This window comes from Aspergillus melleus (genome assembly GCF_016097325.1).
Source record: "Aspergillus melleus strain CBS 546.65 chromosome Unknown contig2, whole genome shotgun sequence".
Lineage (NCBI taxonomy): Eukaryota > Fungi > Ascomycota > Eurotiomycetes > Eurotiales > Aspergillaceae > Aspergillus > Aspergillus melleus.
Window position 1 is genome coordinate 2,798,489 of NW_025763371.1, and position 21,225 is coordinate 2,819,713.

Here is a 21,225-nt window from a genome sequence, read left to right on the forward strand (position 1 = left end):
TTCTCTTGTTGCTTTGGCTCGCTAGGTGTGTGTCCTATCCGTATATTTGATTGGTGATGTTCTTGGTGGATTTACGATCAGCTGAAAGATTAAGCGATAAGAGCGAATTCAGACAGGGTTTGATCGTTGGGCAGATGGTGATTAAGATAGAAGGCGTAATACGGAGGATGTGGGAACTGGCTGTGTGTTACTTTCAAGCTCCTTCGATCGTCTGCTATCTACTATGTTGTAGGATGACAGTGCAGTCCTATACATATAGAAGGCATTTCCTCCTGTCCAGTTATTTCCCGTACGTCCCGTACGATCGTATACCAACTGGGCCGGATCATAATCATTATATAACAAGGTAGCTCATCTTAATCAACATCAACACAGCCCAGTCTATCTCTCTAACTTGACTATAACCATCCCGGAACTCTAGAGCAACCGCCAACGAGAACAGCACATATCTGAAAATAAACCAGCCCGTACATCCCAGCTATGCTCACGTTCATGACTGAAGGAGCCCTACGCATGATTCATGAATACCCGATGCCCATATTCAGCGGACCAGGGACATCTCCGACGATTCGATATCGGTATCCTGGAATAGGAGGATTTCCAATCCCAAGTCAGAATCACATCCAGCGTCAGGATAGTCAAGAGCAGAGTGATATAGGAATATGCTCTGTGAACGGGGATGCCGGAAAAGATGAGAAGGCAAAAGAAACGCCAGAGGAAATCACAGCGAGATATGAAAAGGTCAGTGTGCGCTTTCTCTCAACAGGATCCGGTTTATTATCCCATATACAAAGACCATCGAACCAACTACATATAAACCTGAACAGATCATCCGAGGACCCCTCGACTACCTCCTCTCCATCCCCGGCAAAGACGTTCGCGGACGTCTCATCTCCGCGTTCAACGAATGGCTTCACCTCCCAACCGAGAAACTCGACATCGTCAAAGAAATCATCGAGCTCTTACACACTGCTTCTCTCTTGTACTTCCCTCCCTCCCATCTAACCATACAACAAACCTCTCCAGCTAACCCACAACCCCTCCCCTCCCAGAATCGACGACATCCAAGACGGCTCCCGTCTCCGCCGCGGCCACCCCGTAGCGCACCACATCTTCGGCGTCCCTCAGACGATCAACGCAGCGAACTACGCGTACTTCCTCGCCCAGGAGAAACTCAAAGACCTGGACGACCCAGCCGCCGCATTCTCCATCTTCACGCGGGAACTCCTGAACCTGCACCGTGGCCAGGGCATGGACCTGTACTGGCGCGACGCGCTCGTGTGTCCCTCGGAGGAGGAATACATGCAGATGGTGGCGTATAAGACGGGGGGGTTGTTTGAGTTGGCGGTGGGGTTGTTGCAGGTGGGTGTTGATGTTGATGTGTATGTTCCCCTCCCTATCTATCTATCTATCTATCTATTCACCATCTTACCTAACCTAACCTAACCTAACCCTAACTATACCAATGCCCATACCACCAACCCCCACAAAAGCTAACACCTTAACAAAAAAAAAATCTAGAGACTTCACACCCCTCACGCACAAGCTCGGCACGATCTTCCAGATCCGCGATGACTACCTAAACCTGCAAAGCGGGCTCTACGCCACAAAAAAGGGGTCCATGGAAGATCTCACCGAAGGCAAGTTCTCCTTCCCGATAATCCACAGCATCCGCGCACGGCCCGACAACACGACGCTAGTCAGCACCCTCAAGCAGCGCAGCGAGGACGAGGCGTTGAAGGCGTATGCGGTGCGATATATGGAGACGACGGGGTCGTTTGGGTACTGTCGGGAGAAGTTGGCGGAGTTGATGGGCGAGGCGAGGAGGGTGGTGGGGGAGTTGGAGGAGAGGTTGGGGCCGTGTCCGGGTTTGCTTGGGATTTTGGATTTGTTGGAGGTGCCGGGGGTTGAGGGGGTTGAAGAGGATGGAGGAGGGAAGGATGGTGGGTCGGTGTGAGGCTGTTGGGAGTGGTCTTTTGGGTTTCTCCGTTGTCCTGGTCAAGATTGATGCTTGGCTTGTTTATGGGTGTTGTAGGCGTTTATAGGTTCTTACGAATGATCATCTATCTCAGCTCATTGAGTTCAACTTCAACCTCTTAATCAAATATACTACGTTGACCATGACTGCTGTCTCGTCATTCAAATGGAAATAATATTCATAGCAATAGTTATCATATACAGGCAGTCGTCGAATCAACAAGTAATAAAATCGCTCTGTAATTCAACGCCAGTTCGCCCGTCCTCGTATGCGGCACACATGTACAAAAGAGACCGCTGATATCTTGAAAACGGTCCATACATAAAGTCTTTCAATCATCACGTAAGAAATAACATAAGAAAATGGATCCTTCTCTTCATCTCTTCATCTTTTCTTCGGGCTTTTTTCCTGGAAACCTCGTATCTTACTCGGCTGGCTCGTTTCCTTGTGCACCATCATCAATAATCATCTCCACATCCTTGACGGGATGGAGAAGCATCGGTGGAAGACACATCCTCCCCTCCCCGGCGAGTTCTTCTTGCTCGCCTCCATCATTATCGACCTTATAGCCCAACCAACGCCTCCAGAGATTGGGAGAGAACCCCGCAGAGTAAAACCACGTAGTTCCTTTAAAGTTATGCTCCCGGTCCCCGAAAACCGACGTGCGAGCACCGCCCGACGCCCCGTTCCGACCAGCGTTGAACACGGCTTCGAGATACTGAGTGGGCCACTGGCGGTCGATATACACCGAGTGTGGGACGAACACGGCCTTGTAACCATGATGCAGAGCCGTCGTGGCAGGCCACATCTCCGAAAACATGGTGTGACGCTTAATGCTCGTCTCCTTGTGCATCGTATGCAGCAACTTGCGAGACAGCCTAGACGCAGTGATAATGGCCGTACGACGTGGCGGCATCCCGTTCTCGCGGTTGTATCCAGTCACATCGTCCCGAAGAAGCCAGGTCGTACTCTCGGGGTCGTAAAGCGGGTTGAACACAACCAAGTCGGCTTCCTCCCCAACGCCCCACTCATATCGATCCTTGTCGACGGTGGTGGGGGGGATTCCGTCCCCGTCCATCTCGAAAATATCGCGCTCGTCGGGTCGCTCGGGACCCCAGATGGGTCGATCGCCCTGTTGGTGAGAGGCTTTCTTATCGCCGGGGCTCTGGCCGGGCTTGGCGATGCTCCACATGTTGTTCGGGCTGTTGGTGCCAATTTCGGTCTGCACCCGAACCATTTGCCGGAAGTCCTCCCAGGTGCCATGTACGGAGGGAACATAGAAGCGGGCGTTTCTCTCCCAGAGACCTTTGCGTGGTTGCTCCCGCGCCCAGCTGCTGACCTTGTCGAAAAGGTGATACCAGTGGCCTGTGTATCGAGTATCCATCTCCCAATTCCAGTAGAAGTCATACTCGGGATGCTGGTGGGCAAAGTACTGCAGGGGCATATAGGTGCTGCGGTAGACGCCATGTACAGGCAACCCGCGGGTCATCGATTCCTCCAAACCGGGGTAGATGAGGGCCATCTGGCGCTCCGACCAGAGGGTCGCTAATCCCCGAAATTCCTGCGGAAGCGCGTCTTTCAGAACGCGCTCATATATCTCATCATCGGCCCAGATCTGCAAATTTTCATCCTTGACATGGATCAGAAAGTGCACGGTATACTCTCCGCCAGAGAGCAGGGAGAGCTCTGATATCAGAGACCGCATGTACATCACATCTTCGGGGGTATATTGATAATCATGCCAGGTTCGAATCACAACAGCTGTTCGAGGCAAGCCTGTCTTCTCGCTTTGGGGTTCCTCGCTATCCGCCGCCGTAGTATTCCTGTCGCTCTCCTTTGGCACCCCAACCGGCATAGAGAGGAAACGCTCGGCACGCGGGTCCGGTAGGCTTCGGAATCGATGACTGTTGACGGCTTGACAGCGGTCTTGGGCCGTAGCCCAGTCTACCCGGCGAAAGTCGACAGGCGGGAAATCATCCCAGACACGCTCGGACCCTTCGCGATGACCCTCCAAGCCAGCTCCAGTGCCGCCTTTGCGGACACTGTAGCCCAGGCCATATGGGCCGAGGCGACCAAAGCGATCGAAGCAAACATCGTCCTGGATCCCAAGCATCTCATTCGATCCCATGGCTGCATCCGGGAACCCGCGAGGTACGCCGGGATAGTGTTGAACCAGCGGAATGCGCATTGTGCTGTCGGCATCCAAAAAGCATTCGTGCTTCTCGTCATACTTCGCGATGTATTCCGCTGAGTAATAGTCGGGATAAGGATTGAAGACCAAGCTGGAAAATTGAGAAGCGGTTTCATCCCGGGCTTGGACGGCAGTCCCGTTCGTGTCAGCGCTCGCAGCTGCGGCCAATTCCTCCATATTGTTGCTAGGGAACTCGGGAACATCGTCTTTGCGAGACACCAGAGTCTTGAGACCCCCGTGGTATCGCTTCAAAAAGGGGAAGCTCTCCCACTGAGGGGGCTTCGAAACCGGTTTGGGTATTTCTAGGTCGGCTTGTTTGGCGGATGATGAGAGGGAAAATCGGAAAAGGGTGATGACAAATAGGACCAGGGCTCCAAACAACGCCAGACAGAGCCATCTCATGATACGATTGGGAACTCGATAGAAGCCGGTGCCAACTCGAGTGCGTCTTAGTGTGGCGCCTCCCAGCATGGGACGATATGAAGCAGCTGTAGAAGCGGTGCCAGATGAAGAAGCGATCGAGTCATCGCCACTGTCCGAGTCGAACGAACTGCGGCTATCTTGGCGATAGTGACGACTATAGCGTGATTGCTGCTTTTCGACATCTACCCTGGGATCGCTGCCATCGTAGGCCGAGTACCTTCTCTTCTGTCCCTTCATGGTTCTGGTTTAGAAGGTGAGCATCTAGAGGTAGACAGAACTAGGTTCGTTGAAAGTGTTCAACGTGACGACATCGATGTTCCAGAATGCGCGGTCAATAGTCGTTCACACCTCGGGGTGGGTATTGGAAGGTAGACTCCTGCTGGAATGCTCGAGGAATTCAAGATCAATATCCCGAGACTCCGCAGGAAACGTGCTTCCGATCGATCTGCGGAATGCAAGAAAACGATGGGAGGTGGATCCGGAATGAAGGGAGCAAGAAAGACAATATGTGCCCACGAAGATGTTCAATGCTCCAAAGTCTCCGTCAAGAAGGCTGGCCCGTGAACAGCGACTCAAGTGGACTGGCCGATGGTGATAACGGAGGCGAAATCAACACAGCCGTGGCCCCAGCAACTATCGGTAGTATATAACCCCAGGCGTTGCCCAAGAGATAGCCTGCGCTACGCGTTAGGGCGGGCCAGGCCGTCTTGGCAGACTGGCCGGAGATACTATATGGCGAGTCAGGATGGTCGAGAGGGATTAAGATAACAGCTTGCGTGATTTGGTGGCAGACAGCAAACAGCAGACACCGTAGTGATGAAAATGAGAGATTGGAAGAACGACGAATGTCGGTACTTCGTGGGAAGGAAGTTCTCCTGGATGGCCTATTCGGGTCAAGCGTGCTCGAGGGTGTCCGATGCGGATTAGCGCCAGGTCAGAGGACGCTAACCGATTCGGATGACGTTTGACCGGTTTGATCGGTTTGACATGTTTACAGGTAGATAGATACCTTAGGTTTCCTAGATCACAGAGACATTGATCAGCTGGAAACAAGTCTGTTCTGTTCTGCGCTACAAAGGGGCGCTTTCCAGTGTGGCTATGTTTCCAGTGTGCCTATGTTTTCTCCAACTTATGGGATGCTATTACTTCTCCAGCGACGCCCCCGATGAACACCTTTTCCATTCTGTCGAGAGAGTAAATAAGGATAGGATACATCACCCCAAAGCGGCAACTAACTACATCATTGGTCCCGGTGGAGTCCCGCCATGGAAGCCGTTCGCCGCGCCCCACTACTTAATCGTTACATTCCTGTGATCCGGATGATTCACTCAGAGTAAGGGAGACTGGTCGAGTCAGTCCTCATTACCAGTCGGGAGCCTAAATGACTGCTCTAGATAGCCCACACACCAGTCCAAAATCACGGCGCAGATGATGGTATTCCCCGAGACCATCACACATGTTGTCTGCGTACGGATTAGTCCCAAAGCCTGATCACGAGGTCGAGCTACTCCTAGCCTCCGATAGTCATCCTCTAAAGGATATACAAAGACATCCCAGGACCCCCGCAAACCTTATTCACGAGGCTCCAAAACATCCATGGCTCGGATTGGATTTGACCACGCGATGGAAACTGGGGAGGACGGATTTAGCAAGCCATCCGGGTGATTGACATCAGTCTGACGGAATCGGAATGTTACCTTGCATTTAACCACTTCAGCTCTTGCTGTAGATCTGCGGCATAGCTAACTCCTCCGTACAGCCATCAGCACCGGGAGATATTCTCAATTCAGCTGGCTCTTCTTTGGTTTTCTTGGTAGGTTTCGGGCTTCTATTCCTGCCTGCCTGCCTGCCTATCCGGCTGACTGACTGTGCTGGCAGGTCGTACTTTTGTTCGATGGAGACGTGGTTGGCTATGTGATTTCATTCAAGGGGCCTGAGAACATCCATATCCACCCTTGCTTTTTCCTGTTGTTATCTGTCTTCGTGAGATGCGAGCCCGGTCGTAGAAATCACGGCCTGGCAAATCAACAGGAATTGACTACTTATATCATATCATACCCCTTTTCTCCGTTCTTCCTAGACCCCTCCCCTCCGATCTGCCTATCCATATACTCCGTACATAAAGATCGCTCAGGGAGATTCCGAGTAGACCCTACTCATCATGGTATGTACACCCTCTCTCCACCATGCATACCATCCACTCCACCACCCCTAGAATTCATATCATATCTAACATTAACCCAGGACACTCCATACTCCCCTCCAGCCCACGTCCCAATCTACATCAACAGCCCAACCATCCCCCCAACACCCAAACCCACCCACCTCATCTCCCTCCCTCTCGTCCTCCTCCTCCCACCAACCCTGCTCTTCCTCCTCCACACCATCCGCAAAGACTACCACGCCTTCCTAGCCCTCGGACCCGGCGGCACCCCATCCACCCCGACAGGCTACCTCCGCATCTGCATCCTCCGCCTAATAGCCCTCCGAAATCCATTCTCTCCACCCTCAATCCCGAGCACATTATCGCCGAAGACGGGATACTTTGATCCGTGCCCTCCAACATCCCCTTCGTACACATCCCCCTCCGCACCGACCAGCCAGAACAACGCCAGGGACACGCCCAACCAGGATGAAACCCGTCCCGAACGAACGAAAACCCACCTCCCCTACCGCCGCGGTCCACCCCCGCTAGTCACGGGAATCGCACCGCAACGCCAACTCACGCAACGCAGCACAAAACTCATCTACACGCGTCTCGCACAAGCCATCGAGGACCTCGTCCGTGCGAACCCCAAGAAATACGTCCTCGGGACATCCTGTTTCGAGAAACATAGTACGGGGATTTTTGCCTCGCCTTGCACCACCGCCACCACCGCCCCTTCTGCGTCCTCAACCAGCTCGCCACCAACCCCTTCGATGGGAGGAAAGCACCGCCGAAATACCTGCAACGGCGAGATCTGCCACAGTCACCCCATCGACGGGAGTCTGCATCTCACACTCCACCCGGCGGACGTGCGGGTGCTGATTGAGCGAGGCTGGGGCCAGCGCCATCCGCTGGCGTGGGAGGAAGAGACGTCGCGGCGGTGGTTGTGCGGGACGAGGTTTGTGCCGGCGGGGTTCGTGATGGTGTATGCGCCCCGGGACGAGGATGAGGTGAGGGTTGTTATGGAGGTGGTGAGGGCGGCGGGGTGGTGGGTTAGTGGTGAGAGTTAGTTGGTTGTAATGTTTGGGTAGAAGGGAGAGATGAATGGATGTTTTGATGGATTGACGGATTGGGCTGGTGGAAGGGGGAAGGGATGTCTTCAATAGACATGGCATATCTGACGAATTGATGTCGCATTGGACTGCGCATGACCGTGAACTACATACCTTAGGTACTGCTATCATACTAGGCATGACGCAATCTACACTGAACAAAACTCAACGTAACCCGTCAGGATCATAAATATTCAAGTCTTGACTGTAAGTGAACACATAGGAAAATCACATAAGAAAAAGAAAAGAAACAAGAAAACAAGCACACACATGAGATGGGGGGATTTTGAAAACGGCACACACAAGAGGCAATTCGTTTCGGATCGACGCCGGGATGAAAGAAGAAAAATAAAAGCTAATAGCATAGAGGAATGTAAGAGCCGTTAGAACATACAAGCAACCACCAAAGGGGGCAATATCAACCCTTTTTTATCCCTACGCGCAAGGTGTCTTTTGCCGGCCCCCATGTTCCCCGTCCATCATCTCCCAACTCCCAGTCAACAATCCAGGTATTTCTTTCCACTCATCATATTAGGGCACAATTTAGTCGCGGTTGACCTTCCGCAGGGTTTCGGCGAGCCACTCCAGACCTTCGTACAGACCATCTCCGGTGGTGGCGCAGGTGGATTGGATGTACTGACGCAACGTTAGCCGATCGGCCAGAGACAACCAAAAAGACGGACAACTTACCCAAGGACGGCGAGTGAGACTTTGCAGACCCAGCTGCTGGGTGATTTCGGCAGGGCTCATAGCGTTCTAAAGACACGTCAACATATTCATTCGGCCAGCGGGACCACACGCGATGCGATCAAGGGAGACGTACGGGCAAATCTTGCTTGTTGGCGAAAACAAGGAGCAGAGCATCACGGAGCTCATCTTCGTTCAGCATGCGCTGCAACTCCTCCCGAGCCTCGACGATACGGTCACGATCGTTGCTGTCGACAACGAAGATAATACCCTGAGTGTTCTGGAAGTAGTGTCTCCAGAGAGGACGGATCTTGTCCTGACCACCGACATCCCACACGGTAAACTGAATGTTCTTGTATTCAACGGTCTCGACGTTGAAACCTAATCGTCCATGCCATCGTCAGCCTCGTCCAGATATATAGGTCGGAATTGTAACACGCGCAAAGGACACCAAAGCCGGGCGGGAACCGAACGAGAAGAAGATGAAAAGGACAAAAGACTGACCGATTGTGGGGATGGTGGTGACGATTTCACCCAACTTCAGCTTGTACAGAATGGTGGTCTTTCCGGCAGCGTCGAGACCGACCATCAGAATACGCATCTCCTTGCGGCCCCATAGTCGGTCGAACAGCTTCGAGAAAGTGAGACCCATTTTGGCGGTGGCGAGATCAAGTCGAGGTCTAGAAGGAAAAGATGCGATGTCAGATATGACGGATCAAATAAATAACGGGAGCGAGTCTGAGCGAGGAGAGGGGGAGGGGGGATGGGATAGGACGAGCAAGCATCGGGCGAGCGTCCCGATCAAGCCCAACGATTCCGAGGGAGGTTGACAAACCCTGCGAGTGGTGCAACTAGGGTGGTGGTGGTGAGACGGGGCGGGTGGAAGAGAAGTTGGTGGTGGAAGAGGAATGGGGAGATTTGAGGTGTGGACGAAAGGGAAGCGTGATCACGCCGGGGAAGAACAATCAGGGGTGGGTTGGGTTTAGTGGGAAAGGGTTGAACCCGTGGACGGGAGAGGATCAGGGGAATCACCGACGGGCGAGAAGGAAAGCAGACACGACTTACCACAGACAATGATGGAAGCTCAAGTAGAGAGAGACGGTCGTTGATCGAGATTGAGCCCGGGACAAGTCGGTATGGAGCAGCGACTGTTTTTGTCGACGTTGGAATTTTTGGGCGTCGAAATGCCAGTCGAGAAATTCCGCTGCCGGCGTAGCCTCCGTCACTAACGATCTTGTCCGATACCGTCGGAGTATACCTCCAGTCCTACAGAGTTATACTTATAACTAATAAAGTAGTAGAGAGGATTTTAAAAGATATCTTCCGGTGTTAAATATTTCAGTCAAATGATCACTGCCTAAATCTACATCGTCGAGTCATCTCTTTCGTCTGATCCTGTCACCAAAAGAGGACACGGTGTTTCCCGTGCCTTGGAGCCTTAGTCAGTCCGCTGACGACAGAAGGCACGAAGGCATCAAATCACAGCCTTATTGTGATAGTGTACCTGGACATGTACAAATATCTTGTCTTCCAGACTCACCCTTGGGTCATTCCCCTTTCAATTCATTCAATCTATATACTGATTCATTAATTGCACTTTTCGACACCAGAAGAACAAAGACAAGCAGAGTCCAGATTGATTCCACCAGACCCTCCGGAGTCCCGACTCCCGACCCCCTGAGGTCCTGATAGGCTCCCGACCAGCCTGGAATCTTCCCCGTTCCAGTGGATCTCTTTTCTTCATATCTGGCCAGAGATGATCCTCCGATTCGGGTAGGCGGTTTCTGTTGACTCTGGATTTCACTGGGAAAAGGGAAGGGGGCGCTGCAGCCCCCCCGGACCACTTTTTTCCCTTCTACCAACTGAATCTACGCGTCACGGGATTACTATTCATCCCTTTTTTTGCCTCCAGTTTGAATGGATCTTGGGAGGACAGATCAGCCGGTCTGTGTGGTTTGGTCTTGGTCTACCATGTGACATTAAAATAGTTTGCCACGTTTTGTGACTGACGATATGCGGTCCGCACGCAGCCATATCTTCGAATAATACTACTAGAAGATCAAAAAGAATAAGATATCTTGGCTCCGTACGGAGTCTCTCTCGAAGGTTCTCTGCGTCAGTTGCCCTGCTAGCCTTACAGTATTCGAACTCCGCCCCTACCGGTGGATACCTCCTACTTTTACCTTGTACTTTTGTAACCTGGCACCGAGAGCCCTGGCTCCTTACACCCGAGGCTCAGGCTCAGGAGGGCCAAAGCCGCAAAGGCGGTCGAGGGTCCACCGATAAGAGTCACCGCTTTTGTTGGACTTGTTCAATCTTGTCGCCCGGCTATATTTAACGTGTTCCTTTCTAGTCTTCGCAGACTAGACTAACTCGCCTAGACCGGCTTGGTCTAGTTCGGATGGCAAGCGAACTAATAGTATCCGTGCTAGACGATAGACTACGGGACTAGTGGGCTAGGTAGTCAAGTGTCAGTTTCATGGCATACGATTACGAAGTATTCGAGGAGTAGTTAGGAGCCGGAATAGAGTCCATTGATCGGGTGGTGGTTGTTTGTTATCTTCTTAGTTAATATCACTGTGGTCGCAGTCTTTCCGGGCTATTTATGACTAGATCGTGCGATGTAGATTCCGTTGTTGAGTTCAGTGGGGTGTAGTATCTACCTGTAAATAGAGAGAGTGAACCGTTTATATATCGTCGGATAGACGAATAGCGACAGTCTCATTGGCCAACATCAATCATATCTCGTGATCTTCAAATGCGATCTCTAATGTACAAGTCCTTGAGATCCTCCCATATCTTCGTTTCTAATCACAATTCATCGTTAACTACTAAGCAATACCGAACGAATCTCTGAATATCCATTCCCCGCGACCGTCAACGACCAGTCGGGTCACCTCCCTCCCGCCGCTGCGCCAACCGGTCCTTCGAACTGCGAAAGAACGTCCGGAACAGCGACTTGTAAATAGTCTTGCCTTCGATCGTGTCGCTAAGATATCCAAACATCGCAAGCATCACGATGGACAGGAACATGATCACACCGAAGCTGACCCAGTATTGGACCGTCGTGTACACGTGCTTCACCCCCTTGAGTTCGGTGGAGAAGTACCCGGTCATCAGACTGACCGGTAGGAACAGGATGGTTGCCTTGGCCAGCAGGACTGTGATTCGCGTCAGTTTCTCGACCGCCTGCGAGTCTTTGAGGGCGATGAGGTTGAAGTTCTATTCCTTTGGTCAGCGGTGATGACGAAGTGAGAATATAATTGCGGGTCTTACCAGGAATGTTAGAGATTCCTTTTCGGTCAAACAGGTGTCGATCTCCGATAAACAGTACAGCTTGATGCGGTCGAGCAGTCTCTCAAAGCGAGCGACGGCAGCAGAGCTTAGCTGGACGCCAACCTGGGTGTCCGGCATGCTTGCTACACTGAGGCTGCTCTGCAAAGTCGACTGTCGAAGATCCACAACGTCATGGTCGCCCACCATGTGTCCGACCGGGAATGTGGTGCGAGGGTTGCGGTGCTCGTCACGCAGCACACGCTGTCTCTGCAGGATTCGCATCATGATAAGTTCATAGCTCTGATACAGACGTTTCAGAACTGCCAGGCGTCGGCCCAACCAGTGCAGCTCGTTCACCAGTTCAACGACTGGTTTGGATAGCATTTGCTCTCTCTATCGTGCTGTTAGAGCTTGGGTGTGGTTCAAACTGAAATGCAGGTTCCTACCAGGTTATCGAGCGACCGTCCGTATGCATGCTCGCGCTTTGCTACCAGCGCGTACGTCGAAATCCAGTCGTCAAAAATATAATAAAAGAGCAGGCTAGCACCGTCCTCCTGTTTGATGGTTGCTTGCTCTGGACCGCCGCCATGAGCAGGTCGCACTCTAATGGTAACCAACGAATCACTCTCAGATGAGGCAGAGTGCTGTTTGGACACCCCGGAAAAGATGAATTGGACATTTCTGCGAATTACCCCCAGAACGGACTTCAGCTCGCTCGGGTCCGGGCCGTATAGACTGGGGAATGGGTTCTCCTGCATGGAGATCACAGTGCCTTGAGCGTTCAGCATCATTCTATGTCCCCTCAATTGAGGAAAGAAGACATACCGTCATCGCACAGAATAAGCCATGACCATAATCGTCGTCCATCAGGCAAATCCTTTCCATTCGACGATTCGACGTTCGGCACGACGTATAGCGAGTTATACCCGACGCAAGTATCTGGATCTCAAGTCAACGAGCGAAGGATTGAATCCCTTAGAGAGTGCCTTACACCTCTGACCATGGTCGACGGAGCAAAAGTGCCAGATCTGATTGGTCACATGCGCAAACGTAAGGCCTCTAAAGGATGCAACCGCTCTTAATTCCTCCGGGTCGACCGTGTCCTTCAAACCATGGGCTTCTTCGAGATCATCAATTCGAGGAACACGGGGCGATCGATCGTTGGCTGTTGTTCTCGGAATTTCCGCTGCCTGGGAGGCACTGGGTCTCGGTCGCTCTACAGGGTCGGTGCACATCATTCCTTGTAAACGTTCCGAGACACCATATTGGCTGGTGATCGCCTGGGTAAGTTAGTAACCCGGAACTTATTCACGAACTGTATATTTGCGAGCAATCTCCGCACCTTGATAATATCTTTCTGCTCTTCCGGATTCCAAATGTTGCTGGGAGTTATTAGCGCGCATTCAAAGGACTCGAATCATATCCTAGCAACAAGCCATCGCAACTCACATCCATCTGGTTCCAAAACACTTGGGTTTCTAGTAATACACTGGGTCAGTGTTGTATCCAAGCGATATAGCACCAAGTGACTTACAGGTTTGCGCAACAACGACGCGATGTCATCGTGGCTGAGATTCACTGCACACCAAGCATCGTCGTTACCGAAATCCAAGACGAAATTCTGGGTTTGCGGCGATTGCAAATGCGCTAGATAGCCTCGGAAATGGGTCTCATCGTCAATGTCATGGAAACCTCTCTGGATGGCGGGGCTGTTTGTGAAACTAGAATAGTAGGCGTGGGGAGATTGGGAATGTTGCGGTGCCGAAGGTTCAGTCATGCTTCTGTAAGCTTGCTAGGTAGCTGAAGGAGAGCAGTGTTGATCTCCTAGGAATGAAATAGACGGAGAAAGCTCAAGCGATGCGGAAATGCGATACAAAATAGTCGAGATGGACAGTGTAAGGAGGAGAGAAGTAGAACAGTCGAGGAAGACGAGCTGCTAAATACATGAGCGCGTGAAAATCTAGGCAGAGCAGCTCTAGGATAGTCAGCCTCGTGCTTGCCGCCGGGCAAATGACCGCAGTCACTTGGCAGCTGGATCCAGAAGATTAGCGCCGATGCTACTGAGTCAAAGTAGATTATTTGACAGGGGTTCTGCAGATGACTGGCCGACGATACACGAGGGGCTCGACAGGCTGATGATTGCCGCCTTGGGTTAGTCTCGCAGGGGCATCACAGGACCCCGGATCTACTACAATATATTCTACGTTTCTTACGGACAGACATGATGTAATCTGTCACAGTTCCTTCAGAATCATGGGGTTGAAGTTTTAGATACTATAGTAAATGCACGGTTGATATCACCCAGGAGATAAGATCATTCTTTCATAAGAAAATCAAGACTGAAAAATACCGAGATCGGTTCGAGCGTTCTTTAGGACAACAGAAAAGCAGACTAGAACGCTCCCTAGAACGAAGCCGTCGGCCCTGCGCCTAAACAAGCTGCCAGGTATGGCCTCGTCATTTGTGTCTGAGGCTGTCGACAACGGCAGCCAACGCTCCATCGCCATTATCGCGGCCATAGCCCCATGGGTCGACCAAATCTCCAGACAAGTTGCACTTCATGACTCGGCCCGCCAGATAATCGAAGCTCTAGTCGTAATCTTGGCCCATGGTTTGCGCTTCATCCCTGGTCAAAGTAGGCGGGGTTCTACCATTGAGGGTGAACCACATTGCTACACTCGAGCGCTGCCAGAGAGCATAGGTGAGATCGGCTTTGTCAATGCCGGCAATCGAGACGCATTTGGCCATCGTTGATAAATGGAGGACGGAGGCTTTAGCGCGTGTAATAGATAGAGAGTCAGTGTTGATCGTTGTTGATCGTTGTTGATGCTGTCTTGACAGAACTGGAGGGGAAATCGATGCCTTTAGATACTTTCTATTGCGGCCTGACGCATGCTCGGTGGGAGGATTTGCAATGGTAATCTCGATCACCTCCTTATCCGGTTGATTTCTTGACTGAGAAGCTCGCTTTGAGTGCTGGACGTTTCAAAGCTTGGAGGATCCGATGGAGGCCATCGAGCTTTTCATGTAATGGATGGGCAAGATGTGGAAGGAGACGGCGCCTAAGATGTAGCTGCCCAGCGCATGCTGCCTGAAAAAGGAAGCCAGAAGAAATATCTGGCCTCTCATTTTGTCTCAGCCCATTTGTCTCATCTCTCCAGCCAGGTACAAATGGCAGGTGCAAACGGCCAGTGTATACGGTGCCTTGGGTGCCTGATAAAGAAGGCCGCAGACCTAGCTGAGTAAGAGCCCACGGCGGTTAGGGCAAGACTAGACCATATGGGGCTAGCGCCGCCCGACACCCACAAGCGGAGACGAGATTTTCTTACTTGCGGGCGCCGGTCGCCCCGAGGACCTTTTTTTTCTTCTCTTCTTGTCCTTGCACCGATATTCAGCGTAGAGCCTCACCATAAGAATTTCTTTTGGAAGACTGTCGCCATCATGTCCAAGATCACAGTCGGTATGTCGCTCTATTCTCGCCGCCATCAACACCCCTCTGTTCCGCTTGTCAGTCGCTAATGCCGTTTGCCGTCTTTCAGCCGGAGTGCGCCAGAATGTCCAGCAGCTGCTCGACTACTCTCAGAATGAGAAGAAGAGAAACTTCCTCGAGACCGTCGAGCTTCAGATCGGTCTGAAGAACTATGACCCCCAGCGTGACAAGCGTTTCTCTGGCACCATCCGTCTGCCCACCGTGCCCCGCCCCAACATGAGCCTCTGGTATGTGGAAGCGAGGAAATCAAAACGACACCTGCGGATCCGTCTCGAGTCCGACGGAACGATCTGGATGAATGCGATGTGCGATGTTCAGAAAGTGCTGACGGTTGGACTTTTACAGTGTTCTTGGTGACCAGCACGATCTCGATCGTGCCAAGCACCACGGCATTGACGCCATGTCCGTTGATGACCTGAAGAAGCTCAACAAGAACAAGAAGCTCATCAAGAAGCTTGCTCGCAAGTACGATGCTTTCCTTGCTTCCGACACCCTCATCAAGCAGATTCCTCGTCTCTTGGGTCCCGGTCTCTCCAAGGGTAAGTTTGAACATCATCAATTTTGAAACCCGCCGAGGAAGCAAAGAACTAACGCTCTCGCAGCTGGTAAATTCCCTACCCCCGTCTCCCACAACGAGGATATGTCCAACAAGGTCACCGAGGTCAAGTCCACCATCAAGTTCCAGCTTAAGAAGGTGCTCTGCCTGGGTGTTGCCGTTGGCAACGTCAGCATGACCGAGGATGAGCTGGTCGCTAACACCATGTTGGCCATCAACTACCTCGTTTCCCTGCTGAAGAAGGGCTGGCAGAACGTTGGCAGCCTTGTCATCAAGGCTTCCATGTCTCCCCCCAAGCGTCTGTACTAGATTACTCGACGCATTTGGGTGTGCGCTGGGGATCTTTTTTTTTTTTTAGGATCTAGAAGTGGGATTATGTATGCCATAGTCTAAAACGGAAATATGATTCACCTTGATTCTAAACATGTTCTCGATGTGCTCTGTAGTTGTACTCAGGGCTACTCCGTAGTACCTGACCTCCCGCACTCTGGATACGTCAATTTTTCTTAGGTAGTCTTGCATTGTCTATTGTCAGATCGAGATATCACAAGTAGTATACATTTACAAACAGCTTATTCCATGCCCGGCATCAGCTCTGTCTTATCCAAGATCATACCCCTCATACCGATGAACTCCCGCAGGCTCTCCCACTCCTCGCCCTCCTCTTCACCCCACATAGACATGTTCTTGAATCCCCATTTAACCGCTACCCTATCCAAAGCTGCGCGCTCCTCTTCCCGCAGCCATCGGTGGCGCAATGGCACGCCAGCCAGCCACGTCACCCTCTGCATCTGATCGTTGGCAGTGGTGATGGCCAAGATGCCAATCGACGAAACACCCCCGACATACGCCAGACTCGCGGCAAACGCGATCCCCGTCGCCGTGCTGGCATCCATTGTATTCTGCAGCGTCGACGCCCACGAAGCAATGGCGTAGCAGGCGATCGGGGTCGTTGCCAGCGCGCCCAGAGGCACAGCAGCCTTCTTGAAGACCTTGGCGCGGTGGAACGCCGGCGCAGAGAACGTCGTGTCGATGATGGCTAGCACCAGGGGCAGGTTGCGCTGCTCGGTGGCAACATCTAGTGCCATATGCGCCAATTCCGTGGGGACGGCGCTGTTGATGTTCTTCGGGTTCGCCTTGTGGTATTTGATGGGCGAGCTGTTCTCCTCCGGCACCGGCTTGTGTGCGTACAGGTGAAAGATCTCGGGGCAGTGATCGGCCTGCTTGAGGAGGGTGGCGGTCTTGGTGTAGTAGGTCAGAGCTTCGGGGGAGATGAAGACTTTCTCGTCGGTGAGGATGTCGTAGGCGATTTGGCTCAGCGACCCCGGGAGATGCGGTTGTGCGACCTTGGCTTTCGGGGAGGCGGGCTTTTGGCTGCCGCTCTTTTCCTCTAGGTCGAGCAGCGAGGTGATCACGTCGTCGCCCTTGGTTTTAGATGGCGTCTCCGGCTTCTCCTGGTCGGCGTGCACGATGGTCTCGGCGAGTTCCTGGCATCTTTGGAGAAGCCGGACGACTGATTCGTCGGACGGTACGGAGTCGGACTCGCGGAGCTGCGCGGCGTCGCGCTCGAGTTGTTCGAGGGCCTGCTCGGGGTCTAGTGGCGCAGAGGGCTGAGACTCCTTAGAGGCATATCGTCTCGAAATGGTCTGGCTAGGTGTCCATTGGTTTCGAGCGTCTCTTTTAGGGCGCAATTGACCGAGTTTGGACGGGCGTGTTAACGGAGTAGTCGAGGCATACGATCGCGCAAATTGTGTGCGAGGCTGCGTGGCAGGAGAGGAAGTCAATTGGCACAATTGGCAAATCAGACCCTGAGGCTTGACGGCCCTCCGGCCTCTCAAAACAACTCCTTTCATGGTAGTGACGGCAATGTCCCTGGGATATCCAAAGCGTTAAATTACCTCCGTCTGAGAGACCGAGAGAAGCGTGACAAGGCGGCGAGATACTGCCGCCGCTACTTAGTGGGTCTCTTCCCCCCGGCTGGGATTAGGTAACCTCGTAATGACCTAACAACGTCCTCTCGCTTTCTCCCCATATCATCAGCAAGGCTACCTTGATCTTTCCTCTCCTCTCTTCTCGCTCGTCAAAGCAAACGTCAAATGGTCTGCTCGATCTCAGGCGGTTGATCCCTTCGCGATCGCGTCTGTCTACTCTTAGTACGGCATCTCTAGACCTCTCTCTTTCCCCTCTCCTTTTTCTCTACCCCTCTCAGGCTTCAAGAAATGCCTCCTCCGCCACCACCGCCGCCGCCGCCGCCCGGCGCGATGGGAGGCCCTCCTCCTCCTCCGCCTCCCGGAGGGTTACCGAATCGACCTTCAAAAGGCGAAGTCAAGGACCGAGTACGCCCATCACTCTGGAACCTTGAGGGCGATTGGCTTGCTAACGGATTCGCTAGGGCGCACTACTCTCAGATATTACCAAAGGCACTCGATTGAAGAAAACCGTCACCAATGATAGATCGGCCCCGGTTGTTGGAGGTGGAGGCGCGAAGGCCTCTGGATCACCTGTCGGAGGAGCACCTCCTGTTCCTACCATGGCGAAGCCTCCCGGTGGTCTTGCACCGCCGGTGCCTCCGACCGGAGCCGCAAACAGACTCCGAAGCAATAGCGAAACCGGCTCAGGGAGTGGTGATAGTGGCGCAGCATCTGCCCCGGCGGTCCCGCAGCTCGGTGGTCTCTTTGCCGGGGGTATGCCAAAGCTGCGCAGTCGCGGCGGCGGAGTGGACACCGGTGCGAACCGAGACTCGCCGTATCGATCAGAATCCGATGGTTCGCAAGCTCCCAGGCCTCCCGTTGCGTCTGCCCCGAAGCCCCCAGGAGCCCGACCACCTCCTCCTCCGCCATCTTCAGAATCACCTCCCGCACCTCCCGTCAACCCATTGGTCAACAACCTGCGAAAGCCTCCTCCGAGACCCGCGTCGCGACCGGCATCAACCGTCCCAGCACCACCTAGCAAACCAGCCCCGGATGCACCTCCTCCCCGCGCACCCCCTCCATTGCCAGGCGCAGCGAAGCAACCACCGCCACCTCCCGTGTCCCTGAGGAAGCCATCTGCTCCGGCACCACCGCCGCCGCCACCTCCTTCGACTAGCCCTGCTGCACCTCCTCCGCCTCCGCCCACGGCCAGACCTCCACCCCCAGCGCCGGCTAGATCCACTCCTCCTCCACCTCCCGCTCCCCCAGCATCTGCGCCGCCGCCCCCCAGCGGAGCAGGGGCTGCCTCGATTGCAGTCCAAGCCGCAAGGAATGCGCTTGGACATAGCCCGCAGACTCCGTCGGCACCGCCACCACCTCCACCGGCCGCATTCGCTCCATCCGCTCCTCCCCCCCCTCCTCCATCTGCTCCCCCCACCGCACCATCCAGCGAACCACTCTCGCGTCCATCTTCGTACGAACCTCAGGCCGCTACCTTGGATCCGAGCGCTTATACCCTTAGCAACGGCGGGCCGTCACCGGGACTAAGCCCTCGGAACGCAGGCGTGCAAGGAATGATCCCGGTGGACGACAATCGATTCAAGTTCCAAAGCGAAGGGTTGTTGCCCAAACCCCGACCGTTCACGGGAGGCACCCGACGGTATCGGGCGGGGCGGGGCAGCAGCGTGCCCTTGGATTTAAGCGCTTTGAGTGGCTAAAACCGATAATGCAAGACCAGGGTCCCTTGATCTGCGGACGTGCAGAGAGTCGGTCTGACGCATCGCTTGCATATTGTTATAGTCGTGATAGCTAGTAAGCACTAGGAACGAAGCCTACCTTTTTCTTGTCTTTCTTTCTATGTTCCATGTACAGATTAGAGAATAGAAGGTTGTATATTTTCACTTCTATTGTATTTATTTATGGAATGATGTCCTTGTGTAGGCATAGTTTGGAATTTTCGATGAATGAGCGGAAGTAGGAATGGAGCTCGGGGCAAGCTCCCCCTCACGTGATGCCGCAAGCACCGTCGGCGCGGAGAAAGCAAGACTCAACACTGCGGCGTAAACTACAACTTGAACCGCTGAACCCCAAGATCTGTCCTGCCGATCATCTGGAAGCTCTGCATTGCTCTTCGAAAAGACACTTGCATTTTGCAGCTTCACATTCTAGGCAGGGAAATACTCCCCAGCTCCGAATACCGCAGCGAAAGGAAAAGGAAGAAAATCAGCTCTTCACGCGAATTTCATCCACCGCGTTTTCCAGTTTCGTCGCAAACAGATACCAGCTTCGAGGAATTAGGCTCTTTCCACACCCGGTGATCGATTTCATCTTGCAGCCAGCTCATACATTGCCTTCCGCTACGACTGCCTACTTTACAATTTAACGATCTAGTGACCCTGGATTCATTCGCATCTTGAACGAGCGAGGGCTCCAACCTCGCGCTGGGCGGTGGTGCCTCTAGATAGATCTGTTGACCGAGGATCTTTTTTTATCCTCTCCCCTGTCATTCTTCTCATCCCTTATACGTCACCCTACATATCCTCACGATGTCTCTCCACTCCTACATCAATAGTAAGTGGTCCTTCATTGACTTACCTCCCCCTCTTCCCCCTTTCCTTCCGGCACTTCCGCCAGCGCACAATGCACTAACGTCGATGTTTTCGACTGCTTAGAGAAAGTCCTGATCCTGACCGTGGACGGACGCACACTCCTCGGAACTCTCCTTTCCACCGACCAGCTGACGAATCTGGTCCTTATGGATACGATCGAACGGATTATTCGGACCCCGGATGACGAGGAGCCGAGCTCGCAGATCGAACACGGCTTGTACCTAATCCGAGGTGATAATGTGGTTCTATGCGGTGAGGTTGACGAAGGAATTGACAACGACATCGACTGGGCCAAGGTTAAGGGCGAGGTAGTCCGAAGTACCAAGAATGCATGAGACAATTTATATCTGATGACGAGACCTTCGATACCCGATGTGACGATTCCGCGGACAGCGAGAAAGGAAAGCGAGAACGGGGAAAGGAAACAAAGGAGAAAGAAAAGAAAAAATGAAAATGAAAAAGAACATGCAGTCAGAGGTGGGGGACGTAAGGAGGAAAACGGAACGCTATTTTTGTTTTTGGCTTTTTTCTTTCCTTCTCAAAACGACTGATGTGGACGATTGCGACGTGACAGACAGCAACGACGGTAGCCTTGGTATTTTGTTGGGGGGATTCTTGGTTTCATGGCCCTCGTCGAACGAGCATGAGGGTTTTGGGCGTCGCGCGGGTAGTGCGCTTCTCGGCGCATGTTGCCATGCGGCGGGGGACCGTACTTTCTGAGCCATGGTCGCGCTGGGCAGCATTGGCCTGCGTGGGATTCGATCTCTCCTCCCTGCTCCTTCCCCTCTCTGGTATCATGGCATGCATTACGAGGTTACCGTGGCCTTGGGAGGGAGTGCACGGCGAT

The 21,225-nt window shown here is 53.0% G+C and overlaps 10 protein-coding genes across 10 annotated transcripts; 5 read left to right on the forward strand and 5 right to left on the reverse strand.

Annotated features, from left to right (window-relative positions):
* Positions 1 to 480: 480 nt before the first annotated feature.
* On the forward strand, positions 481 to 1,957 carry LDX57_003781 (FPP/GGPP synthase family protein; the record flags this gene model as incomplete). The annotated part of the gene is made up of 4 exons (XM_046085436.1): positions 481 to 741; positions 828 to 982; positions 1,053 to 1,382; positions 1,522 to 1,957. 4 exons carry the CDS (start codon positions 481 to 483, stop codon positions 1,955 to 1,957), a joined length of 1,182 nt encoding a protein of 393 aa, XP_045941399.1.
* Positions 1,958 to 2,402: 445 nt separating this feature from the next.
* LDX57_003782 (DUF3405 domain-containing protein) lies at positions 2,403 to 4,829 on the reverse strand (the record flags this gene model as incomplete). Its single annotated transcript, XM_046085437.1, has 1 exon — positions 2,403 to 4,829. One exon carries the CDS (start codon positions 4,827 to 4,829, stop codon positions 2,403 to 2,405), a length of 2,427 nt encoding a protein of 808 aa, XP_045941400.1.
* Positions 4,830 to 6,753: 1,924 nt separating this feature from the next.
* Positions 6,754 to 7,808, forward strand: LDX57_003783 (uncharacterized protein; the record flags this gene model as incomplete). Its single annotated transcript, XM_046085438.1, has 2 exons — positions 6,754 to 6,760; positions 6,859 to 7,808. The coding sequence occupies 2 exons, from the start codon at positions 6,754 to 6,756 to the stop codon at positions 7,806 to 7,808; spliced, it is 957 nt and encodes a 318-aa protein (XP_045941401.1).
* A 585-nt stretch (positions 7,809 to 8,393) lies between these two features.
* arfA (putative ADP-ribosylation factor) lies at positions 8,394 to 9,189 on the reverse strand (the record flags this gene model as incomplete). Its single annotated transcript, XM_046085439.1, has 3 exons — positions 8,394 to 8,606; positions 8,674 to 8,918; positions 9,042 to 9,189. The coding sequence occupies 3 exons, from the start codon at positions 9,187 to 9,189 to the stop codon at positions 8,394 to 8,396; spliced, it is 606 nt and encodes a 201-aa protein (XP_045941402.1).
* A 2,225-nt stretch (positions 9,190 to 11,414) lies between these two features.
* LDX57_003785 (uncharacterized protein) lies at positions 11,415 to 13,590 on the reverse strand (the record flags this gene model as incomplete). Its single annotated transcript, XM_046085440.1, has 8 exons — positions 11,415 to 11,759; positions 11,814 to 12,206; positions 12,260 to 12,585; positions 12,639 to 12,752; positions 12,805 to 13,093; positions 13,156 to 13,195; positions 13,263 to 13,291; positions 13,348 to 13,590. The coding sequence occupies 8 exons, from the start codon at positions 13,588 to 13,590 to the stop codon at positions 11,415 to 11,417; spliced, it is 1,779 nt and encodes a 592-aa protein (XP_045941403.1).
* Positions 13,591 to 14,402: 812 nt separating this feature from the next.
* Positions 14,403 to 14,561, reverse strand: LDX57_003786 (uncharacterized protein; the record flags this gene model as incomplete). Its single annotated transcript, XM_046085441.1, has 1 exon — positions 14,403 to 14,561. The coding sequence occupies one exon, from the start codon at positions 14,559 to 14,561 to the stop codon at positions 14,403 to 14,405; it is 159 nt and encodes a 52-aa protein (XP_045941404.1).
* A 693-nt stretch (positions 14,562 to 15,254) lies between these two features.
* On the forward strand, positions 15,255 to 16,168 carry RPL10A (60S ribosomal protein uL1; the record flags this gene model as incomplete). The annotated part of the gene is made up of 4 exons (XM_046085442.1): positions 15,255 to 15,273; positions 15,353 to 15,530; positions 15,649 to 15,842; positions 15,906 to 16,168. 4 exons carry the CDS (start codon positions 15,255 to 15,257, stop codon positions 16,166 to 16,168), a joined length of 654 nt encoding a protein of 217 aa, XP_045941405.1.
* Positions 16,169 to 16,431: 263 nt separating this feature from the next.
* On the reverse strand, positions 16,432 to 17,712 carry LDX57_003788 (uncharacterized protein; the record flags this gene model as incomplete). The annotated part of the gene is made up of 1 exon (XM_046085443.1): positions 16,432 to 17,712. The coding sequence occupies one exon, from the start codon at positions 17,710 to 17,712 to the stop codon at positions 16,432 to 16,434; it is 1,281 nt and encodes a 426-aa protein (XP_045941406.1).
* A 59-nt stretch (positions 17,713 to 17,771) lies between these two features.
* On the forward strand, positions 17,772 to 19,742 carry LDX57_003789 (putative proline-rich, actin-associated protein Vrp1). Its single transcript, XM_046085444.1, has one exon. It carries the CDS (start codon positions 18,390 to 18,392, stop codon positions 19,485 to 19,487), a length of 1,098 nt encoding a protein of 365 aa, XP_045941407.1. The 5' UTR covers positions 17,772 to 18,389; the 3' UTR covers positions 19,488 to 19,742.
* A 573-nt stretch (positions 19,743 to 20,315) lies between these two features.
* LDX57_003790 (U6 snRNA-associated Sm-like protein LSm8) lies at positions 20,316 to 20,713 on the forward strand (the record flags this gene model as incomplete). Its single annotated transcript, XM_046085445.1, has 2 exons — positions 20,316 to 20,340; positions 20,442 to 20,713. The coding sequence occupies 2 exons, from the start codon at positions 20,316 to 20,318 to the stop codon at positions 20,711 to 20,713; spliced, it is 297 nt and encodes a 98-aa protein (XP_045941408.1).
* Positions 20,714 to 21,225: the final 512 nt, after the last annotated feature.